Source organism: Schistocerca gregaria, chromosome 2, assembly GCF_023897955.1.
Source record: "Schistocerca gregaria isolate iqSchGreg1 chromosome 2, iqSchGreg1.2, whole genome shotgun sequence".
Classification (NCBI taxonomy): Eukaryota; Metazoa; Arthropoda; class Insecta; order Orthoptera; family Acrididae; genus Schistocerca; species Schistocerca gregaria.
The window spans coordinates 781586747-781608575 of NC_064921.1; the positions used below are offsets into that span (position 1 = coordinate 781586747).

Here is a 21829-nt window from a genome sequence, read left to right on the forward strand (position 1 = left end):
TGTGAATTCCATAACGAGAGGCCAGCTGCTTCGTATGTGGCAAGAAATGAGCAACCGTTTCGATATTCGTTGTGTAAGACATGGTGCTCACATTGATTGCATAAAAATCTGAACATTCCTCTTTCCAGGAACGCTGGAATTGTATTTCTATCTTTCGTAGTTTGGAAGCAATAAATGTTGTTCTTTCTTTTTGAATAGCCCTGAATTGTTGATCAAATGGATCATTTCATACCACAGAATAACTACACACTTCAGAAATTTAAGCTGCCCAAAAGTAAACAAATACTTTTAACAGGGTAGTGATTCTGTAGTTCATTAGAACCCGGACCCTCGGGTTTTATGGCATCATAAGCAACAGGAACCTGTGCGGGTAAGTGATTAAAGAGAAATCATTGATCTCGACACAAAATTCCTGAAATTACATCAGTTATTGTTCTCATTTCTACGCAACTTACTGGTCCATGCAAATAAATACAATGTTAAGTTTCAGTTGTAGTGGCGAACTTCTTGACTCAAGTATGAAATCGTCATGCCTGTACATGGCTCTTGATGTGCAACTGGTCTAGATATTATCTTACTGGCGCCGAAACTTTATGCTTCAAGGCATATCAATAAATACTATGATGTAATAGCTAATACACATCTACATACGAGGCATAATTAATCCAACTTCATGCTTTCCTTACTTCAAGCAGACCATAGGACGCCAACTGTTTGCCAGCTAGCCAGCGACTATGTCTCTCACAAAGACTTCTTACAGTACTTCGCGCCAAATCACATTTTTCCTTCCTGCCTGCAAAGCAGCTTTGCGGAAGGACTTCCCTCAAGATACTATATCTGTATAACTCGTGTGCCCTGCGCATGAACCAGTCGTTATAATATTTTAATGTATTCATATAATAAAAAACATTTTTGAGCCGGCCGAAGTGGCCGTGCGGTTCTAGGCGCTGCAGTCTGGAACCGCGAGACCGCTACGGTCGCAGGTTCGAATCCTGCGTCGGGCATGGATATGTGTGATGTCCTTTGGTTAGTTCGGTTTAACTAGTTCTAAGTTCTAGCGGACTAACGACCCCAGAGGTTGAGTCCCATAGTGCTCAGAGCCATTTCAACCATTTGAACCATATTTTTGAAAACTACATTCACAAATTAACTCTTGTTAAATAACTTCACAGAAAAGACGACCAATTATTTGTATATGTGATGAACCAAAGAACATAGTAACACAGACATTGCATTAAACAGGGTGGTCCAAAATTCCGTTAACGTTTTAAAATTCTACACTTCACTTACAATATACAGGGTGTCTCCGTAAGACCGTGTGAAAATGTAACAGGAGATAGAGCATGCTCAACTGAACAATATTAGGTAGTGAACCTGGGATGGCAGAAGCCAGATTAAGGAGATATGAAAGTAAACTTGTCTGCCGCTTTGACCTGCATAACTGTTTTCCACCTTATGTACTACTAACATGCATACAAGTTTACGCGTACTGTGCTGTTTATTCACATGTACATTCTTTATTTCCTGCAAGGAAACAAGGACCATCTCATTGGGCCATAGCTTCTACCTGGCCGTCTGAATGGCGACCTGTACTTGAGGCTCGTGCGAAGAGATCTGAGTCATTGGAGAACGTGCCCTTCATTGTTAGTGAGAGGATGTGGATACAGCCTCACTTGAGTGTGGGCGTCCGCAACCATCTCAGTGTTGTATTTCCTGGTAGCTGGATTGGTAGGGGATATTCTTTTCCATTATCTGCGACGTCGCCTTACCTGAATCCCTTTGATTATTTCCTATGGGAATAGCTAAAATCACTTGCGTATGAGACCCCAGTGGATACGGAGATGGAATTAGTTGCCAGAATTATAGCTGTCTGTAGTGTGATTTGAAACACACCGGGGACATTTGTCACAGTGCATCACAATCTTGTACGTCGATGCCATGCTTGCATTTAGGTTGATTGCCGTCAGTTTCGGCACATTTTGTAAGATACTGTGTAAATGGTACGTTCATTGTGTCAGTGATTGCATTTGCACTTAATTGTAACTAATGCAAATAAAAAGTACGCAGTAATGTGATTTTACTCCTATTATCTCCTTAAGCTGGCTTCTCTGGCACCCGGTTCCCTTCCTCCAACTGTTCAGTGAAGCGTCCTCTATCTCCTTTTAAAATTTCACAAACTCTCACGGAAACACCGTGTAGGTAGAGAGATAAAAATTGACACACACACACTGGAAGTGACATGGGATTTTATCGAAACCAAAAGAGGAGCACAGAATGACCAACAGATGGCGCTTCATATGACACAAAATCAGTAATTAGCATAGCGTGTGATCTTTTTTTTATTTTTAAGCAAAGACGATGTTCTTTATGACAAATGCTCAGCATGTCTGCCGTCATTCATCAACAGTTCCTATAGTCCAAGGACAATGTTGTGAAGAGCACTGTACGGCACATGAGTAGGCACGGTGAGGCGCTACCCTCGGATGTTGTCTTTCAGCATTCCAAATGAGTCTGGACGATCGCGGTAGACCTGCGACTTCAAGTAACCCCACAACCAATAATTATACAGATTGAGATTTCCTGGCAGATTGAAACTGTGTGCCGGACCGAGACTCAAACTCGGTCTCGGTCCGGCACACAATTTTAATCTGCCAGGTTTAATATCAGCGCACACTCCGCAGCAGAGTGAAAATCTCATTCTGGATACGGATTAAGCCCTGGAGAATTGGGAGGCCAAGCACGACGCAAGTGGCTGCTCAGCACGCGATCCTCACCAAACTGTGTGTGAGGACGGTCTTTCACACGTGTAGCAATGTGGGTTGGAGCCATCCTGCACAAAAGCGGGTGTTCATCACCCAGGCTAGGATGATGTGATTCTGTAACATATCAGAGTAGCTCGCTCCCGTCATTTGATAGACGATTCTCATGCGGCGTCACTCATTTGTTGCTGTCCAGCACCATCTGTTGACCGGATTTTGCACTCGTTTCTGATTTCAATAAAGCCCCATGTCGTTTCAGGCAAGTGTGTTGGGTTTTACCTCTTTACCTACATTATTCAGTGAGAGTGTTCTAAAATGTTAACGGACTTTTGGGTCACCCTGCACATAACAAAACCATTAAGTTACATGGGTGTCGAACATATGTGTTACAAGGGGCACTCTACCATTTCTCATACACAAACAGCACTAGAACGGCGTTGGCTGGTGAAACGTTGTTGTGATCCCTCGTGTAAGGAGGAGAAATGCGTACCATCACGTTTCCGACTTTGATAAAGGTCGGATTGTAGCCTATCGCGATTGCGGTTTATCGTATCGCGACATTGCTGCGCGCGTTGGTCGAGATCCAATGACTGTTAGCAGAATATGGAATTGGTGGGTTCAGGAGGGTAATACGAAACCCTACACTGGATCCCAACGGCCTCGTATCACTAGCAGTCGAGCTGACAGACATCTTATCCGCTTGGCTGTAACGGATCGTGCAGCCACGTCTCAATCCCTGAGTCAACAGATGGGGACATTTACAAGACAACAACCACCTCCACGAACAGTTCGACGACGTTTGCAGCAGACTGAACTAGACTATTAGCTCGAAGGCCGTGTGTGCGGTTACACTTCACAGACAGGGGCGGCTGCGATGGTGTACTCAACGACGAACCTGGGTGCACGAATGGCAAAACGTCATTTTTTCGGACGAATCCAGGTTGTGTTTACAGCATCTTGATGGTCGCATCCGTGTTTGGCGACATCGCGGTGAACGCACATTGGAAACGTGTATTTGTCATCGCCATACTGGCGTATCATCCGGCGTGATGGTATGGGGTGCCATTGGTTACACGTCTCGGTCACTCTTGTCCACACTGACGGCACTTTGAACAGTGGACGTTACATTTCAGATGTGTTACGACCCGTGGCCCTACCCTTCATTCAGTCCCTGTGCAACCCTAAATTTCAGCATGACAATTCACGACCGCATGTTGCAGGTCGTGTACGGTCCTTTCTGAATACAGAAAATGTTCGACTGCTGCCCTGGGCAGCACTTACTCCAGATCTCTCACCAACTGAAAACGTCTGGTCAATGGTGGCCGAGCAACTGGCTCGTCACAATACGCCAGTCACTACTCTAGATGAACTGTGGTATCGTGTTGAAGCTGCATGGGCAGCTGTACCTGTACACGCCATCCAAGCTCTGTTTGATTCAATTCCCACGCCTATCAAGGCCGTTATTACGGCCAGAGTTGGTTAGTCTGGATACTGATTTCTCAGGATCTATGCACCCAAGTTGCGTGAAAATGTAATCACATGTCAGTTGCAGTATAATATATTTGTCCAATGAACACCCTTTCATCGTCTGCATTTCTCCTTGGTGTAGCAATTTTAATGACCAGTAGTGTATTTGTGCCGAGTTACCATGGAAATGGTGGATGTCTCAGGCACTCTGGATCAGGAGCCACGATGTCAGTTAGAGGGGCGAGTGGCTGAGAGATGCGTGTGTCTTGTGGTCGGCAGGTGGCGGCGCTACTGCGGCGGTGCCAGCGCGCCGACGGCGTCGCGACGGTGGGCGACAAGCGGCGCCTGTTCGAGGCGCTGTGCCGGCGCCGCGCCAGGTCCCAGGACGCGCTCACCAGGGCCCTGCCGCCCGCCCTGCCAGGTCTGTAACCCTGCAGCTGTACTCATCGCCCCGAAAAAGTTACAAAACTTCGCCATTTATTTTCATTTATTTACTTATTTATTTAATCTCAACTAATCACGGTCGTGAGGTCCCCTCCTCATACAGGGTGACAATTATTGAATTATATAAAATCGTCATACCTTCTGAATGGTTTGCGTTAGGACGTTCATGCTGGAAGACTGGCCGTGGCCATGATGGCATTAGTATGCGCATGCGTGGTTTGGTTCAGCGACGGGTTCGTCGAAAAGCAAAATTGGCGCATCTGGGGGCTGAGAATCCGCATTTGGCGATCGAGAGGTCTCTTCAGCTTCACCGTGTGGTGCACAATGTCCAGTCACGGAATAATCGGTGCGATACTCCTTGATGACACGGTGACTACCGTGCCGTACGTGAAGGTTTTAGAAGATGGTTTCATCCCCAATTTCCAAAGTGACCCTGATTTCGACAATATGTGGTTCATGCAAGGCGGAACTCGACCACATCGAAGCAGGTGAGTGTATGACGTCCTGGAGGAACACTTTGGGGACTGCGTTCTGGCTCATGGGTACCCAGAGCCACTGGCATGGGCATCGATTGGCCTTCATATTCTCCGGATCTGAACACATCCGACTCCTTTTTTGGGGGGCTCTATTAGACAAGGTGTACAGAAATAATCTCAAAACCACTGCCGAGCTGAAAACAGCCATTCAGGAGGTCACTGACAGCATCGATGTTCCGACAGTTACGCGTATCATGCATAATTTCGCTATTCGACTGCGCATTATGATCGGCAATGATATGCATATCAAACATATTATAATCTAAATCCGAATATCTGTAATGGCGTTTACATGTTGAATAAAGTGTATGCACGCCGTGGTTTAAAACAAATTTACGTTTTCATATAGTTAAATAATTGTCACCCTTTAGGATCAGGGTTTCACACATGCAGACCCTTTTTTACATCATACTTACCTAAGAAATAGCAGTAATTTTAATATGAACAACAGTACTAAAATGATTAGAATGCCTACAGAGACAATGTGAATAAGTAATGCTGACTAAGAGCTAATACTGGCATTATTTCTACTACTACTGCTGCTTCCAATAATAATTATGAAAATAATGATGATGATAGATGTACAAAGAATTTATTGGTGTGCAAAGTAAGGATAGTGACAAATATAAGAACAATTTATGAATGTATAAAATAGACATTTTCTGATATATCGAGTTCTGGGAAGGAGAAGTTTAAGAACGCTGCATCAGCTAAGTACGCTTGGAAATGAGAAAGACCTGGTTAGGAAGAGGTACCTAGCGCGGACAGGGACAGAGGCAGATATCATTGTTGCTTCAGTGGATATGACGCTGTATGTCTTCTGAAGCTGGAGATGTTATACAGTTCTTTAATATAGTGCGGGAGGTAATTCCAATGTGGATTCCAACTACTAAGACGGACTTAGAGAAAGTGGGTGAACGATGGAGTGGTACAGAAAAGGTTTTGTTCTAATGCGAACGGGTGTTTCTACCATGTTGTTCAGACAAGAGCGTTAAGATCGAGGAGAGATATGAGGGACAGTGTTAATTGATAGGACAGTAGAGGAAACAGTGGATATGGAAATCTCTGCGCTTGTCTGCACGCATCCAGGATGGTGATATATGATCAAAGAGTGCAGCGTCACAGGCATATGGAACACAGGGGCTCAAAACCAGTTCCAGGCGCCGTCAGCTTTCCTGACAATTACCTTGCAGGCCAACATCGTTGTAATGGATAGTTGAAGTATGATTGTTTCTACAGTTTCTATTTCAGATCAAGAGGTAAGAGCTTTTATATTTTTGTAGGCCAAGGAGAGATGGTGATGCCTTCCCGCAGTTACGTGCTTGGTTCAATGTAGATTTTTATTTATTATCACCCGTAGACTGTGCTGGAGGAGAGAAGTTGATGTTTGTCCCACTTAGCGTTAAGATAGTAGGAATTCCTGATACTTCGGTCTAATGAGCCTAGAATGACCAACAAGTACCGCTTCAGTTTTGGATGGATTGACCTGTAACACTATATCGTGCATCCAATTTGATAGTGCACATAGGTGGATATTGAGATATTTATTGGTTTTGCACTTAGATTTTACTGGAGGTCATCAGCGCACATATGGTAATTCCAGCAGGACAAAACTGATGACACACAATTTGTGTAGAATGAAAGTAGTGTAGGTCCTAACACCGAACCTTGGGGTCGCTGACACTACCTGCCCCCGTTGTGACCTTATGGTGCCGAACAAGACGCGTCGCTGCAGAGACCTCAGGTATGAGCGAAACGATTGCAGTGCACCTGGCGAGAAATTTAGGCTGCTAAGTTTGCCAAGTAAAGTGTCGGTGACGAGGGTGTCAAACGCTATGCTGAAGTCGAAGAACAACATGACAGTCGCCTCTTGTCCATCCACCGCAAGCTTGAGGACATCTGCTACCTTTATTAAGGCAGATGTTGTATTGCGATGTTCACAAAAACCTCACTGGTATCCTTCTAGTAGGTTGTTTGAAGTTGTTGGCTGGTGGTGGACTGTATATTCGAAGGCTTTGGTCAATGCAGGAAAAATGCAAATAGATCGGTAATCAGACGATGTTGTCATGGCACAGGATGGAGCAGATGAATCGCATGTTTTTTAACCGCTAGAACGCAGTGAAAATTGGGGAAATTTACTTTGAGTGACATCTGGTGGACAGCTCACTTTCAGTTGCTATGGAGCGTAGATAATCGCGTGTTTGCTGTCGAGTAGTCTCTTAGAAGCAATGGTTCTGTCGTGACGGTTCAACGACTTTTCGTCGAATTTTAATGTAGAACGTAGAGGAACGACCTACTCCGATGGGTTGAGGCGTTTAGAAGTACCGGAACTATGATGTGGAAAAAAAACTACCTGGTCTTCCCCGTTCAGTCCGGACTCCGGGAAACGAAACAAGTGAGAAGGGCAGTTCTTGCTAGTCAGAACCGATCCGCTATTCGGCAGACTTTTAGCGCTGCGTACGCCACCTCGTTCATTTTACCGTGTCTTACATGATGATCGCAAATTTTACCCATACAAAATAATGATCGCAAGCAGGTAAGCGAAAAGGATTTTGCGCAATTGAAAGAACTTTGCGACACAATGGATGTCATTCTTACAGAAGATGCAAGCATCTTAATATTGAGTGACGAAGCCCATTTCCATCTAGATGGCCACGTTGATGAACAGAACCGTCGGTACTAGGAGTCGGAGAACCCACGTGCACTACACCTGATTAATGTATGTAGATTTTAAAAAGCAATACAAATATTATTTAATGTAAAACGTTTTTCGGTAAATAAAACCTCTGAAGTTTTTCAGTAGTTCCAAACACGCAGTTCATCTGCTCCAGCCTGCGTTATTCCTTCTGCACATGTGCATCCTTCAGTGCTGCAGATTCTCTGTTTTCAGGAAACATTATACCTGGATAAGCCACCTAGTTTTCATTCTGTAATAGTTTCTTCATCCGACGGCAGAGGTTGAAAGCAGCCACTACAGCTACCTTTAACCTATGACGACGCGGCATGCTATGACTGGTTTCATTGCCCTGAAAACATTCTCCTTTGTATTAAATTTGACTCACGAATGAACAATAACGCTATCTGACTGTTTTCAGTGGTATTCGCGGTAGTGAACCAACTTTCAAATCATAACTGAATAATAAAATGGCATTTAACGTAACTTAAACAGATACAAACAGAAATCAAAATCTTCGACTGTTCTTCTACACCCTATTAATGTATCACTCCTTGTAGGAGTGATACGTGTCGTGCAGATGTAACTGCATGTCGTGTTTCCCATCACCTAAAGAATACAAAAGACTGAATTGAAAGCAACGTTTCGAAACATTCTTTGATGCAGTGTGTGTCTTCAAGAGTACGCCAACGTCCACTCACCTTACTTAGTTGAAAATTCCACATGAAATCAGAAAACAACGTTGCTACAGAGGCCAGTGTAAGAAACGTTTCCTTTGCTGAAGCAGTCAGGGAAGTATTTCAAATACAAGCTTGAATCAACCCAAGTGCCGACAAACATGAAAGATCGCAAAACTGGAAATTGACTTGGAGAGGTAAGTAATTCAAGAGAGAGATGAATTTAAATACTGTTATTAATCGGAAAATAGCTCATGAATAACACGTACAAACTTCCTCTAATGGACTGCTTGGGTGTAGATGTAGACGTGTAGAATCTCACGTTTACAAAACATGAGAACATAACCCCTATTTATTATAACCCCTGTAATATTATTTAATGAGTGGGAGAGTATATAATGAACTATTGATACACTACTGGCCATTAAAATTGCAACACCACGAAGATAACGTGTTACAAACGCGAAATTTAACCGACAGGAAGAAGATGCTGTGATATGCAAATGATTAGCTTTTCAGAGATTCACACAAGGCTGGCACCGGTGGCGACACCTACAACATGCCCACGTGAGGAAAGTTTCCAACTGATTTCTCATATAAAAACATCAGTTGACCGTCGTTGCCTGGTGAAACGTTGTTGTGATGCCTCGTGTAAGGACGAGAAATGCGTACCATGTTTCCGGCTTTGATAAAGGTCGGACTGTAGCCTATCGCGATTGTGGTTTATCGTATCACGACATTGCTGCTCGCGTTGGTCGAGATCCAATGACTGTTAGCAGAATATGGAATCGGTGGGTTCAGGAGGGTAATACGGAACGCCGCTTGATTCCAATGGCCTTGTATCACTAGCAGTCGAGATGACAGGCATCTTATCCGCATAGCTGTAACGGATTGTGCAGCCACATCTCGATCCCTGAGTCAACAGATGGGGACGTTTGCAAGTCAACAGCCACCTCCACGAACAGTTCGAAGGCGTTTACAGCATAATGGACTATCAATCACCTCGGAGACCACGGCTGCGGTTAGCTTCGACGTTCCATCACAGACAGGAGCGCCTGCGATGGTGTACTCAACGACGAACCTGGGTGCACGAATGGCAAAACGTCATTTTTTTTCGGATGAATCCAGGTTATGTTTACAGCATCTTGATGGTCACATCCGTGTTTGGCGACATCGCGGTGAACGCACATTGGAAACGTGTATTCGTCATCGCCATACTGGCGTATCACCCGGCGTGATGGTATGGGGTGCCATTGGTTACACGTCTACACTGACGGCACTTTGAACAGTGGACGTTACATTTGAGATGTGTTGCGACCCGTGGCTCTACCCTTTATTCGATCCCTGCGAAACCCCAGCAGGATAATGCACGACCGCATGTTGCAGGTCCTGTACGGGTCTTTCTGGATACAGAAAATGTTAGACTGCTGCCCTGGCCTGCACATTCTCCAGATCTCTCACCAATGGAAAACGTCTGTCCAATGGTGGCCGAGCAACTGGCTCGTCACAATACGCTAGTCACTATTTGTGATGAACTTTGGTATCGTGTTGAAGCTGCATGGTCATCTGTACCTGTACCCAACCATCCAAGCTCTGTTTGACTCAATACCCAGGCGTATCATAGCCGTTATTATCGCTAGAGGTGGTTGTTGTGGGTACTGATTTCTCAGAATCTATGCACCCAAATTGCGTGAAAATGTAATCACATGTCAGTTGCAGTATAATATATTTGTCCAATGAATACGCGTTTGTCATCTGCATTTCTTGTGGTGCAGCAATTTTAATGGCCAGTAGTGTATATTCGGATAACCCAATGGAAACGTTTATACAGGTCCCTGTGTATTCTAACAAAGGCGCGAATAGAACAAAAAACTAATATTACGTAAGAGGATCACAACTAAGAAGTTCGTGTCATAGACATCAAAAATCGTGTGACATGTGTGTTTTTGTTCCACAGTCAACAAACTCCAGGCATTGATCGATGAGACGATACGGAACAAAAAAGGGCCTAATGAATTTATGTCCGGAAGTGCATGTTTTCCATGCTAGAGACCATTTATTCAGTCATGCGTTGTTACAAAGAGTACGCGCTGTACCGCGCAGCTACAGTGTCTCTTGAAAATGGTTTCCGTGTGCCTCATTGCATACGTGTAACCAGCATTGCAGGTTCTGTATTACATTCTCACAACGGCCGGGCTGCGTGTGAACAGTGTCGAAGGCAACATGAATACCATGTTCCAGCGTCTCCACATCTAGAGTGGGCTCTGCATACACGTTACTTTCGAGACGGCCCCGTAACCAGAAAGCGCAAGGATTGAAGTCTGTGAACGAGCAGGCCATGCAACTGGACCCCTTCGTCTGATTCATCGACCAGGAAAGACACGATTGAGATGCGTCCGGACGTTAACAGCGAAGTAGGCTGGAGCACAATCATGTAACAGCCACATAACCCTTCGAATCATCAATGGCACTTCTTCCAGCAGCCGGCCGATGTGGCAGAGCGGTTCTAGTCGCTTCAGTCTGGAACCGCGTGACCGCTATGGTCGCAGGTTCGAATCCTGCCTCGGATTGCGTGTGTGTGATTTCCTTAGGTTAGTTAGGTTTAAGTAGTTCTAAGTTCTAGGGGACTGATGACCTCAGATGTTACGTCCCATAGTGCTCAGAGCCATTTGAACCATTCTTCCAGCAGGGGAGGCAAACTCACCCGCAAGAAACGCCGATAGTTCCGGCCTCTTTGGCGACGAGGAAGGAAGACTGATCACAAAATACGGTCCCCAATTAACCCGACCCACACACTCTGTCTGCACAGATGCTGATGATGATTCACTGACACCATACTAAGGGGTTTCTGCATACTCTTCCACAGATGACTGTTATGAAAGTTGAAGATACCACTCCGCATAAAAGTGGCCTCCCCTGTGAATAGGATGGAGGATACAAATCCAGGAATCGTGGTTGCCTGGTGAAGAAACCGGTGACACAAATGTTCCCGAGTTCGAAAGTGTTGCTGGTAAGCCCTGCATACGCTGCCAGTTATAAGGGTAGCAACAGTTGTTCAGCACGGTCGTCTGGCTTACCCTGTACTTGCGGTCCAACTGCCTGGTACTGACACTGCTATTGCTTTCCACAATGTTAATCACATTTTCCTCCAAGTCTGGTGTACGAACATTTCGTGTACGTCCTTCAAGATTTCCAGCTTCCTGAAATAACCCTGCCTGAGACAAACGGCGAAACAAAGATGCAAACATTGCTTCGGTTGTTGTCGGAGTGGGTAGGTCTCCTGGCACAATCTTGCTGCCCGCCGCCATTTGCCTTTCCGTAAGTAAACACCATACCGGCAAGCTCTCGATTCGAATACGGAACCGTTGCGTACAGCGTTGTATCACATCTACTACAAGTTGAGTCAGCAAGACAAGTGAATCGGACTCAATAATACCAATGCTATGACCATGAGAGGGCGCGAGGGCATGACGTATGAGGAACAGCACCACTCTCTAGGAGGAAACCGTCCATACTGTAATTGTGGCTGCATGGTACAGCGCATATTAGATCGCAATCTCTCTGACAAAGCATGATTGAATAAATGGTCTCTAGCATGGAAGCCATGCATTTCCGGACCTAAGTTCATTGGACCATTTTTGTTCCATATCCTCTCATCGATCAATCCCTTGAGTTCGTACACAGTGGAAAAAATCACCCTGTACAACTACGCCAACGCTGTTCGAGCAAGAAACTGTCTCACCAGTAATTCTGGAACCTGCAGTTTCGAAAGTCGGCAGCAACTAGGTGATATTCCAAGCAAAAAAAGAAGAGTGCCTTGTCTGTCCGACAACATTAGACTAGCGATCTCAGAAGTCGGCGCCAAGCAATATGATTGGATGGCGTGACTCCAAGTGCTTGCCTTGCACTTCTCTTAGCAGACAGAAACCTTGGCTAGCGCGTCTTTCAGCCAAACAAGTGCTTAGCATCTCGCATAACAATACAGGACGTGAAACTCATTTCTACAAGACGGCTTTCTAGGTGAAGTCACAGGTTTCTATAGCATTGGAATACGGGAGGGTGAGATAAAATTTGAGAGGCCTAGGAGCAACATGTGTGACTGTGTCCTCGGGGAAAATGAGCCAGGCTGCTTTCACGGGGGACAAACATCCTCTTGCACAGCTCCTTGCTATGCTTTCGTTTGACAGCCTCCCATAACCTTACACACATATTTCGGTAGTATGCTCCCGTAAACGTATGCCCCCTTACGAGCATAATCTGTTAGCAACACACCGTGGCAGTCCCAAAAAACGCACAGCCGGCCGGAGTATGGAACCGGCACTTCAGTCTGGAACCGCGCGACCGCTACGGTCGCAGGTTCGAATCCTGACTCGGGCATGGATGTGTGTGATGTCCTTAGGTTTAAGTAGTTCTAAGTTCTAGGGGGACGACCTTAGAAGTTAAGTCCCATAGTGCTCAGAACCATCTGAACATAACTCTATGACGGCTTACTGAGAAGTAATGCCTCCGAATGTATTATGTGAAAACTCGTAAAGCCTCATAGATAAAACAAACTTTATTGACATTCAACATCTTCATTCTTCATGTGCACGTGTTTATTTCTCAACATAGGCACCCTGGCCGACACATTTCTCCCAAAATAAAAATTGTTCAAATGGCTCTAAGCACTATGGGACTAGACATCTGAGGTCATCAGTCCCCTAGACTTAGAACTACTTAAACCTAACTGACCTAAGGACATCACACACATCCATGCTCGAGGCAGGATTCGAACCTGCGACCGCAGCAGCAGCGCGGCTCCGGACAGAAGCGCCTAGAACCGCTCGGCCACAGCGGCCGGCACATTTCTCCAAACGAGAGACTAGTTTCTTGATAGTGTCACTGTAGGATGTTTGACATTGTTGATGTTTCTAATTAATGAGAAGTGTGAAGTAATCCAAAAGAGTAGGAAAAGGGTAGATCACGAAAATCTAATTGGGAACAATCGCATAGATCAGTAAAGCAAACCAACGACTAAGATTCATTGGCAGAGCACTTAGAAAATGCAACAGGTCTATTAACGAGAATGCTTCTGAGTCCTGTTCTGGAGTAATGCTGTGCAGTGCGGGATCTGCATCAGATAGGATCGACAGGGGACATCGAAAAAGCTGAAAGAAGGCATTCTCGTTTTTTTTACTATCGCGAAGTAGGGGAGACCGCCACCAATATGGTACGTAAATTGGGGTGGCAGTAATTAAAAGAAATGCGTTTTTCGTTGGGACAAGATCTTACCACGACCGTTCCATCACCAGCTTTCTCCACCCAAAGCGAAATTATTCTGTCGGTACCCACCTACATAAGGAGATTGATGATTGTAGTAAAGTAAATCGGAGCTCGCATAAAAATAAAAGTGTCTGTTTTACCCACACACTGCTAAAGAGTGGAACAGTACAGGAATAGCTTGGAGGCAGTTTGATGAACCCTCTGCCAGGCACTTGATTGTGAATTGCAGAGTAATGATGTAGATGCAGATGGAGCCACTAGCTCTCACCTCCGCTTGCACCGCCTCGTCGCTAGCAAAGTGGACTCCTCAAAGGTGTTCTTTTAGTTATGAAAATAGATGAAAATCGGACAGTGACAAGTCGAGATTGTATGCAGGACGATCGATGTGAGTGACCCCAATGCATTGGACTGCTGCATATGTTGCAGCGCTGATTCAGGGTCTTGCATTGTCATGCTGAAGAAGAGAGTGTTCCATGTGTGGACCAACTCTCCAAATTTGAGTTTTCTGATGATTTGTCGTGAACTGACAAAGCTACATTACACACTGCCATGTTACAACTCAGAACCCTCTAGTGGCAAAGGGTTGCAACTTGCAGCAGTGAAGTGGTAAAGTTTACAAAATAATATGCACGATGTGTAGTATATCAACCAATGTGGAGAACAGAATTAAAAGTTCGTGTGCCTTACTTTTCAGCACACCCTAGATAATTATTTTAAGTGATAATTCAAATTTTGTCTACCCCTCATGGCAGAAAATTTGATGTGTGATAAGGTATGCAGGAGTGCAATCATTGTACAGAAAGATCGAGAATCGACATGTTCTACTTAAGGTCTGCTAAGTTACGCATAACTATTATACCACTTGGAAGAAAGTTCTGAAGAGCAGTAAATGCCACAAGCCTTCTGAGGCTGTGTTGTCGGTACCTTCATCAGGTGATACCATTTACTATGGCAGGTGCTGACGTGGTCGGCTGTGGCGCTAAGCGCGCCCGCTCGCTGCACGACCTGCGCGCCGGCCCCGTGACGTCTGCCGTGAGAGACATGTGCCGTCTGTTCGAGGAGCGCGTCCAACAGCAGCAGCAACACCAGCAACCACAACAGCAGCAGCTCGGGGAACAGCTGCACAGGCGGCGAGGGGTCTCAGTGGGTCGTGAGGCCGCCGCCGTCTTGTGCGCGGAGGTCCGTAAGCAGCCAGCCCCCACCCACACGACCACCAACAACAGCTGCAGTAGCGGTGGCGGCAGCAACAACAACAGCTGCAGCAACAGCAACAACCAACTGGCGTGCCGGCGGCGGGTGCGCCGCGCTGAGCGGCGCCTGGCGCGCCTGCAGGAGCTGTCTGCCGCCGCAGAGGACAAGGTGTGGCGCCTGCAGGAGGACATGGCCGCCATAGACCGCCACCGCTCGCCAGCCAACACTCACAGGTGCGTCTCAGCTCACAGCGATGTACCCTGCGTAGTGCCACAGTGGCTGGTTCCTCCATAAACAACGCAAAACTGCATATTCCCACTACTGAAACAGTTTTCCCAGTGAAGAACCATCTGTTTGTTCTAAGCATCCTTTTACTTCGGAGTAACCAATCTTTTTCGAGAGATCACCAATGCATTAACTCATGTGCGAATTGGCAAATTTCCTTGCAACAAAATTATTCCTCTTACAGTCGCCTTAAAGAATAGGAAGCCCCACCTCAACCATGTGGCTAACAAAGCTCGTATTCACCCTATACCTCAGGCTGGAAATCCTCAGCCATAGTTTGTACCTCTATTTCGCACTGCATGGCTACTACTGCTCTGTGCTACTGGGAGATAATTCATCACCATCATCATCATCATGCTCCCAACTGACTTAAATCTTCTTATCTGTGGAGGTAATATTTATTCTTTCTTTCCAGATATTTATTCCAGTTTCTCCTATTCTCTTGTAGTTTGCAAATTTCGAAATCTGTCATCTCTTGTGCATTACTTCACTGCTCTTAGAAATCTCATTATAACCCACAGTTCACTTCCGTAAACAAGCACTGGACCTAGTACTCTCTTATAAAATTTCGAGCTTGTTTCCTTCCTCGTTTTAATTTTTAGAGATCCAATTCTTATAGTTAGTTTATAGTGCAGCCCTGCTGCTGGCACATCGCTGCTTGCCGAGAGCTTTTACCTTGCGCCTGTTAAAATATCCAGCTGTTAGCATTACTTGCAATGGTGCGACATGAAAACTACATTATCTGCATCGTCTGGGGACAGTAACAATGGTTTGTGCACAATAGAATTGCGATTATTGAAACAGAGAAAGGAGAGGTGATACTTGGAATGCAGAATGTCCAAACTGTAGATACTTTCACCTATAATTTCATCTCGCTTCTCGAGACAGTTATAAATGTCACAGCAAAGTTTCCTGTTTATTTTAAATATTACTAAACCACAAACAGTTAAATATATGATGAATCGGCACATCGTCATTAATGATGTTTCTGTAGCCAAGTGATTCATTGATATGTCTACTCTGACCGAGGTAACAGTTGGTCAGTTTTTACAAACACATTCTTCATGTACTAAGTCTGTCATTCATAGATTTTCGTCCCTTTTCTATCGACGAGCAGAATACGATAAATCAAGTGAAGCAGACAGACTGTTTCCGAAATTTATTATAACTAATATTATCCATTATGATGCTCTGTACTCCACATGTCCAAGGCAGTTTTGTGCCCTAAAACGGCTGAGATAACTAATTGGCAAAACCTTCATATGTAATTCTCACTCTTGAAGGTATCTCGTAAGATCACAAGTACCACTATCTTTTTGCTGTAGTTCCATTAGTAGGACAGTGGGAAAATGCAGTCCGTCTAGGAAGGAGGCTGCCTACAAAGCACACGTACAACCCATTCTCAAATATTACTAAAGTGTTTGGGATCCATACCAAACAGGAATATCAGCAAGTATTGGGCGTATACGAACAAGGGCAACACCAACAACCACATGTTTGTTTGATCCACGGGAGGCAGTCACAATAATGCAGAAGGGCCTGAAATGGCAAATGCTTGAAGACAGACGCAAACTGTCTCAAGAAACGACTTACGGTGTTTAATTACCAGTATTAAGTGAGCAAAACCAGGAATATGCAGCAGCCGCCTATGTATTGATCTTGCAGGGACTGCAAAGACAAGATGACACTAATTACAGCTGGTACAGAGGTATTTAAGCAGTCATTTCTCCCATGTTCCGTATGCACATGGAATGGGAAGAAACTTTAATACGCTATTTCACTAAAATTATCCGGACGTCCCTAGTAATGTCCACTGGATGTACGAGTAGTGGTACCATCAGTTTAAAAGTAGGCGGGGAGTACTGTGATGTCCATAGAGAAGCTACGTCTAACAGGAGAATGTGTTGGTCAGAACAGAATAGTGGTTTCGAACGTGGACTAGTCATTAGATGTCACCTGAGGAACAAATACGTCAGGGAGTCACCTGCGTAACATATCCACCAGGGACATTTCAATCCTCCTAACGCGCCTACGTCGGCTATTGGTGATGTGTATGTTTAGCTGTGGTTGTCCCATTTAACAAAGACTACTCAGACCTCTCACACTAATGAATAGAGATCACCGAGCACTGCTGAGGGGTGGTTGTCGAAAATCACATGGAATCAGCAGAAGGAATCGCTCATTTTATTCCAAAGAGCTATCAGCAGTCCATCTAGTGCAATGGCTATGTGCGTAGGGAGTCAAGAAGAATCGGGTACAGTGGTTGAGCAGCTCCATATAATCCACAAGTTTCCGTTGGAAATGCTAAACAAAGCTGGAAGTGGTGTAAAGGGTGACGTCATTGACAGTGAATGACTGGAAACAAGCGATTTGTAGTGATGAAAGATGCTATACCATATGCATTCCGATTCAAAGGCGTGGATTTGACGAATAGCTGGAGAATGTTTCCTGGCGGTATTCTTCGTGGTTAGGGTGTGGTCACCTTACGAAAACGCTAAATGCGCTAGGGTATGCAAAGGAGAGAGCGGAAAGGTGAAAAGAGTGCATTGGAGGTGCTCTGAGGTGGAAGATTTGTCTGATACTATAGAAGAATTAACAGGAGTAGATTTAGAACAGACAGGGGATCTAGAATCAGATTTTAAAGGAGCTTTGGAGGATTAAAAATCAAATAAGACATGAAGGATAGATAAAATTCCATCAGAATTTCTAAAATCATTGGGCGAAATGGCAACAAAAGGACTATTCACGTCGGTGTGTAGAATGTACGACTCTGACGACATACCATCTGACTTTCGTAAAAATATCATATACACACTTCCGAAGACTGCAAGAGCTTACAAGTGAGAGAATTATCGCACAGTCCGCTTAACAGCTCATACGTCCAAGTTCCTGATAAGAATAATATACAGAAGAATGGAAAAGAAAATAGAGAACCTGTTAGATGATCAGATTTGCTTTAGGAAAGATAAAGGCACCAAGAGGCAGTAATGACATTGCGGTTGATAATGGAAGCAAGGCTAAAGAAAAATCAAGACACTTTCATACGATTTGTCGCTCTGGAAAAAGCGTTCGACAGTGTAAAATGGTGAGATATGTCAGAAATTCTGCTGTAGGGAAAGACGGATAGTATATAATAAGTAAAAGAGCCAACGGGGAATAATAAGAGTGGACGACCAAGAATGAAGTGCTCGCATTAAAAAGGGTGTAGGACAAGGATGTAGTCTTTAGCCCTTACTGATGAATCTGTACATCGAAGAAGCAATGATGGAAATAAGAGAGGTTCAGGAGAGGAATTAAAATTCAAGGTGAAAGTAATATCAGTGACACGATTCGCTGATGATGTTGTTATCCTGAATGAAAGTGGAGAAGAATTACATCATGTGCTGAATGGAATGAACAGTCTAATGAATACAGAATATGAATTGAGAGTACATCGAAAAAAGGCGGAAGTAATGTAAAGTAGCAGAAATGAGAACCGAGAGAAACTTCACATCAGGATTGATCGTCACGAAGTAGATTCAGTTAAGGAAATATGCTAACTAGGCAGCAAAATAACCAATGACGGACGGACCATGGAGGACTAGCACTTGCTAAAAGGACATTCCTGGCCAAGAGAAGTCTCTCCGTATCAAATATAGGCCATAATTTGAGGAAGAAATTTCTGAGAATGTATGTTTAGAACACAGCTTTCTAAGGTAATGAAACATGGGCTGTGGGAAAACTGGAAAAGTAGAGAATTGAAGCATTTGAGATGTGGTGCTACAGACAAATGTAGAAAATTGGGTGAACTGATAAGGTAAGGAATGAGGAGGTTCTGCGCAGAATCAGAGAGGAAAGGAATATGCGGAAAACACTGACAAGGAGAAGGCATAGGATGATAGGACATCTATTAAGATATTACGAAATGACTTCCAAGGTACTAGAGGGAGTTGTAGAGGGGAAAAAACTGTAGAGAGACAGATGTTAGAATATATCCAGCAAATAATTGAGTACATAGGTGATACTCTGACATGAACAGTTTGGCACAGGAGGGGAACTCGTGGCAGATCGCATCAGACCAGTCAGAAGACTGACGACTCAAAAATAAATGAACGTATGTACAGCATTTTTTAATATGTACAGTGAAGAAACAGTTCGAAAACGATAATTGTTTCAATCGGCATGACACTGCACCATGTCACAAAGCAGAGTCTTTGGGGCAATGGTTTGTGGACAGTAACAGTCATGAAATAGACTGGCCTGCCCAGAGTACTGACCTGGACCAAAAAAAAATGGCTCTGAGCACTATGGAACTTAACATCTGTGGTCATCAGTCCCCTAGAACTTAGAACTACTTAAACCTAACTAACCTAAGGACATCACACACATCCATGCCCGAGGCAGGATTCGAACCTGCGACCGTAGCAGTCCCGCGGTTCCGGACTGAGCGCCTGAACCGCTAGACCACCGCGGCCGGCGACCTGGACCCAATGGAACACCAGTAGTATGTGTCAGAACGTAGATTTCACTCCAGGCCCCAGCGTCTAACACCTGTTTTTTCTGGCTTTGGCTCTCGAAGACGAGTAAGCTACCGTTCCTTAACAGATGTCGACACCTCATTGGAAGTGTTTACAGGAGAGCTTAAGCCGTCGTAAAGCCGAAGGATGGACACACCCCACGTTAATGTCCGCTAATAGGTGCCCACATAGATCTGATCATATAGTCTATGTGGTACAGTCGCAAATAACTGCACTTAAGTGGTTTGTAGGCTGTGGATTTAGATGGAGAAATGGATGTAGACCTGCGGCATGCGAAAAACCGCGTAAACGAGGAGCTGTTCTCTAAAATAACGGCGCTGGTGCAGTGACGTTGAAGCAGCCAATCACAGCTCAAGTTTCACCTCTATATCCAATCCTGGCAAGGATCGTAGCGTGCAGTGATGCTGTAGTTTAAAAGTGACAATAGGGCTCTCTGGACTTTTCATCGCTGGCGCATTTCATTTGTAGTATCACTGCTCACCAGACGAGAATGTCAACCTCGTTTATGTGCGGCCATCACCGCGCATCCTGAAACTTAAGCCATGGCTGGTTGCTTTTGCATCACTCTCGCTGTGGCGTTGTTGAGTGGGCAGTTCCTCTTCGTGCAGTTATGAACACATGGGCACAGACCTTAGTGTCCCTTCTGATCTTCAGAAATAATTTGAAGAGTGCAAATCAAAGCTAGTACTTACGTCTGTCAATTTTGAACGCAGAGAGTTAATCATAGAAGTAAATATAAAAAAGAATGACGTCAAAATTTTTTATTAATTCGGATGTCTCAACCACTACTCCTTCCGAAATTAAGAAAATAATGCATTCTCCCAAAAACAAAGGCTCATCTAGAGTTAATGATGTTTCCTACTGAGTAACGAAGAGTTTTCCCCGCTTCATTTGTACTGTCTTTTCTGAAATATGTAATACATAAATAATTCAGAGCATTTTCCTGGAGATATTGAAATGGGCCGTTGTTAAAACCTTCCTCGAGAAAATCTACAGACGAGATCGCAATGATTACTGACCTGTTCCGTTTGTGACATCATTATCAAAAAAAATTTTAGAAGATCGTATATATTCACAGCACATCATAGTTTGAATTTCAGAAGAGTTGCTCAAATGTAAATAGCATTTATGTGTTTACCCTCAAATTTTACGACATTGCACCGGTTAGTATTCCCTGTCTGTCTAAGTCATTTGACTGAGTGAATCACATTTATCTTCTGAGGGAAACTGAAGTTTTACACAACTGATAATAAAGCCAACGAAAGTATGTCATATCTAAGCAGAAGACTGGAGAGAGCTGTACAGTAGTAATTCAGCCAATGTAAGCAGGGCAGATTCTTCTGGTTAGGGAGAAATTACTTGCGGGCCTCCACAAGGATCAATCTTAGGTCCACTACTGTTTCTCATATACGTGAACAACCTTCCACGTAATATAAAACAACGAGAATTACATCTTTTTGTGGATGATTCAAGTATTGTGATGAATGTCAGCAGATAGCTCAGGCCACTCGATTAGAGTGAATCATGTCTCCTGGAGGAAGGCGCTCAGGACAAAGAGTGTGCATAACCATTTCAAAAGACGAACTTATCGCAGAAATGTTGTCTGTAGGGCTTGACAGTGGGCTGGAGGACCCTGTCCCGACACTGCAAAAGGCAACAATCAGGCAGACATCGTAGACGCAACAGCTACCCTGGCGAGCTGCAGAAGTGAAGAGGCGGCCACTTGGCGTGTGTGTCTGCCGCGCAGAGGAGATAGGAAGCCCTGCGAGCACTGCGATCGATGGCCGCGGGTGCTTGCAACGCTGTTAGCTGTCACAACCGTCTCCGTCACACAGACTGTGACGTGTCTACAAAGACCCCTACATTTCAAAACATTTCCAGTACCATACCTAAAGCAGAATCTCCCATGGTTGAAACTTACCGGCCTAAACCTGACATACTAATTCACCTACACGGTGACAATTATTGAACTATATGAAAAAACTTAGATTAGTTACAAACTACGGCGTGCACACAC

The 21829-nt window shown here is 44.5% G+C and overlaps 1 protein-coding gene across 1 annotated transcript in view; it reads left to right on the top strand.

Annotated features, from left to right (window-relative positions):
* LOC126335977 (uncharacterized) overlaps positions 1-21829 on the top strand; it is a 478518-nt gene that overhangs the window by 429325 nt on the left and 27364 nt on the right. Inside the window, exons 6-7 of the mRNA XM_049999454.1 lie at positions 4506-4647; positions 14775-15243. Of these exons, the coding sequence (XP_049855411.1) occupies positions 4506-4647; positions 14775-15243 (611 nt within the window). The remainder of the gene's footprint in view (positions 1-4505; positions 4648-14774; positions 15244-21829) is intronic.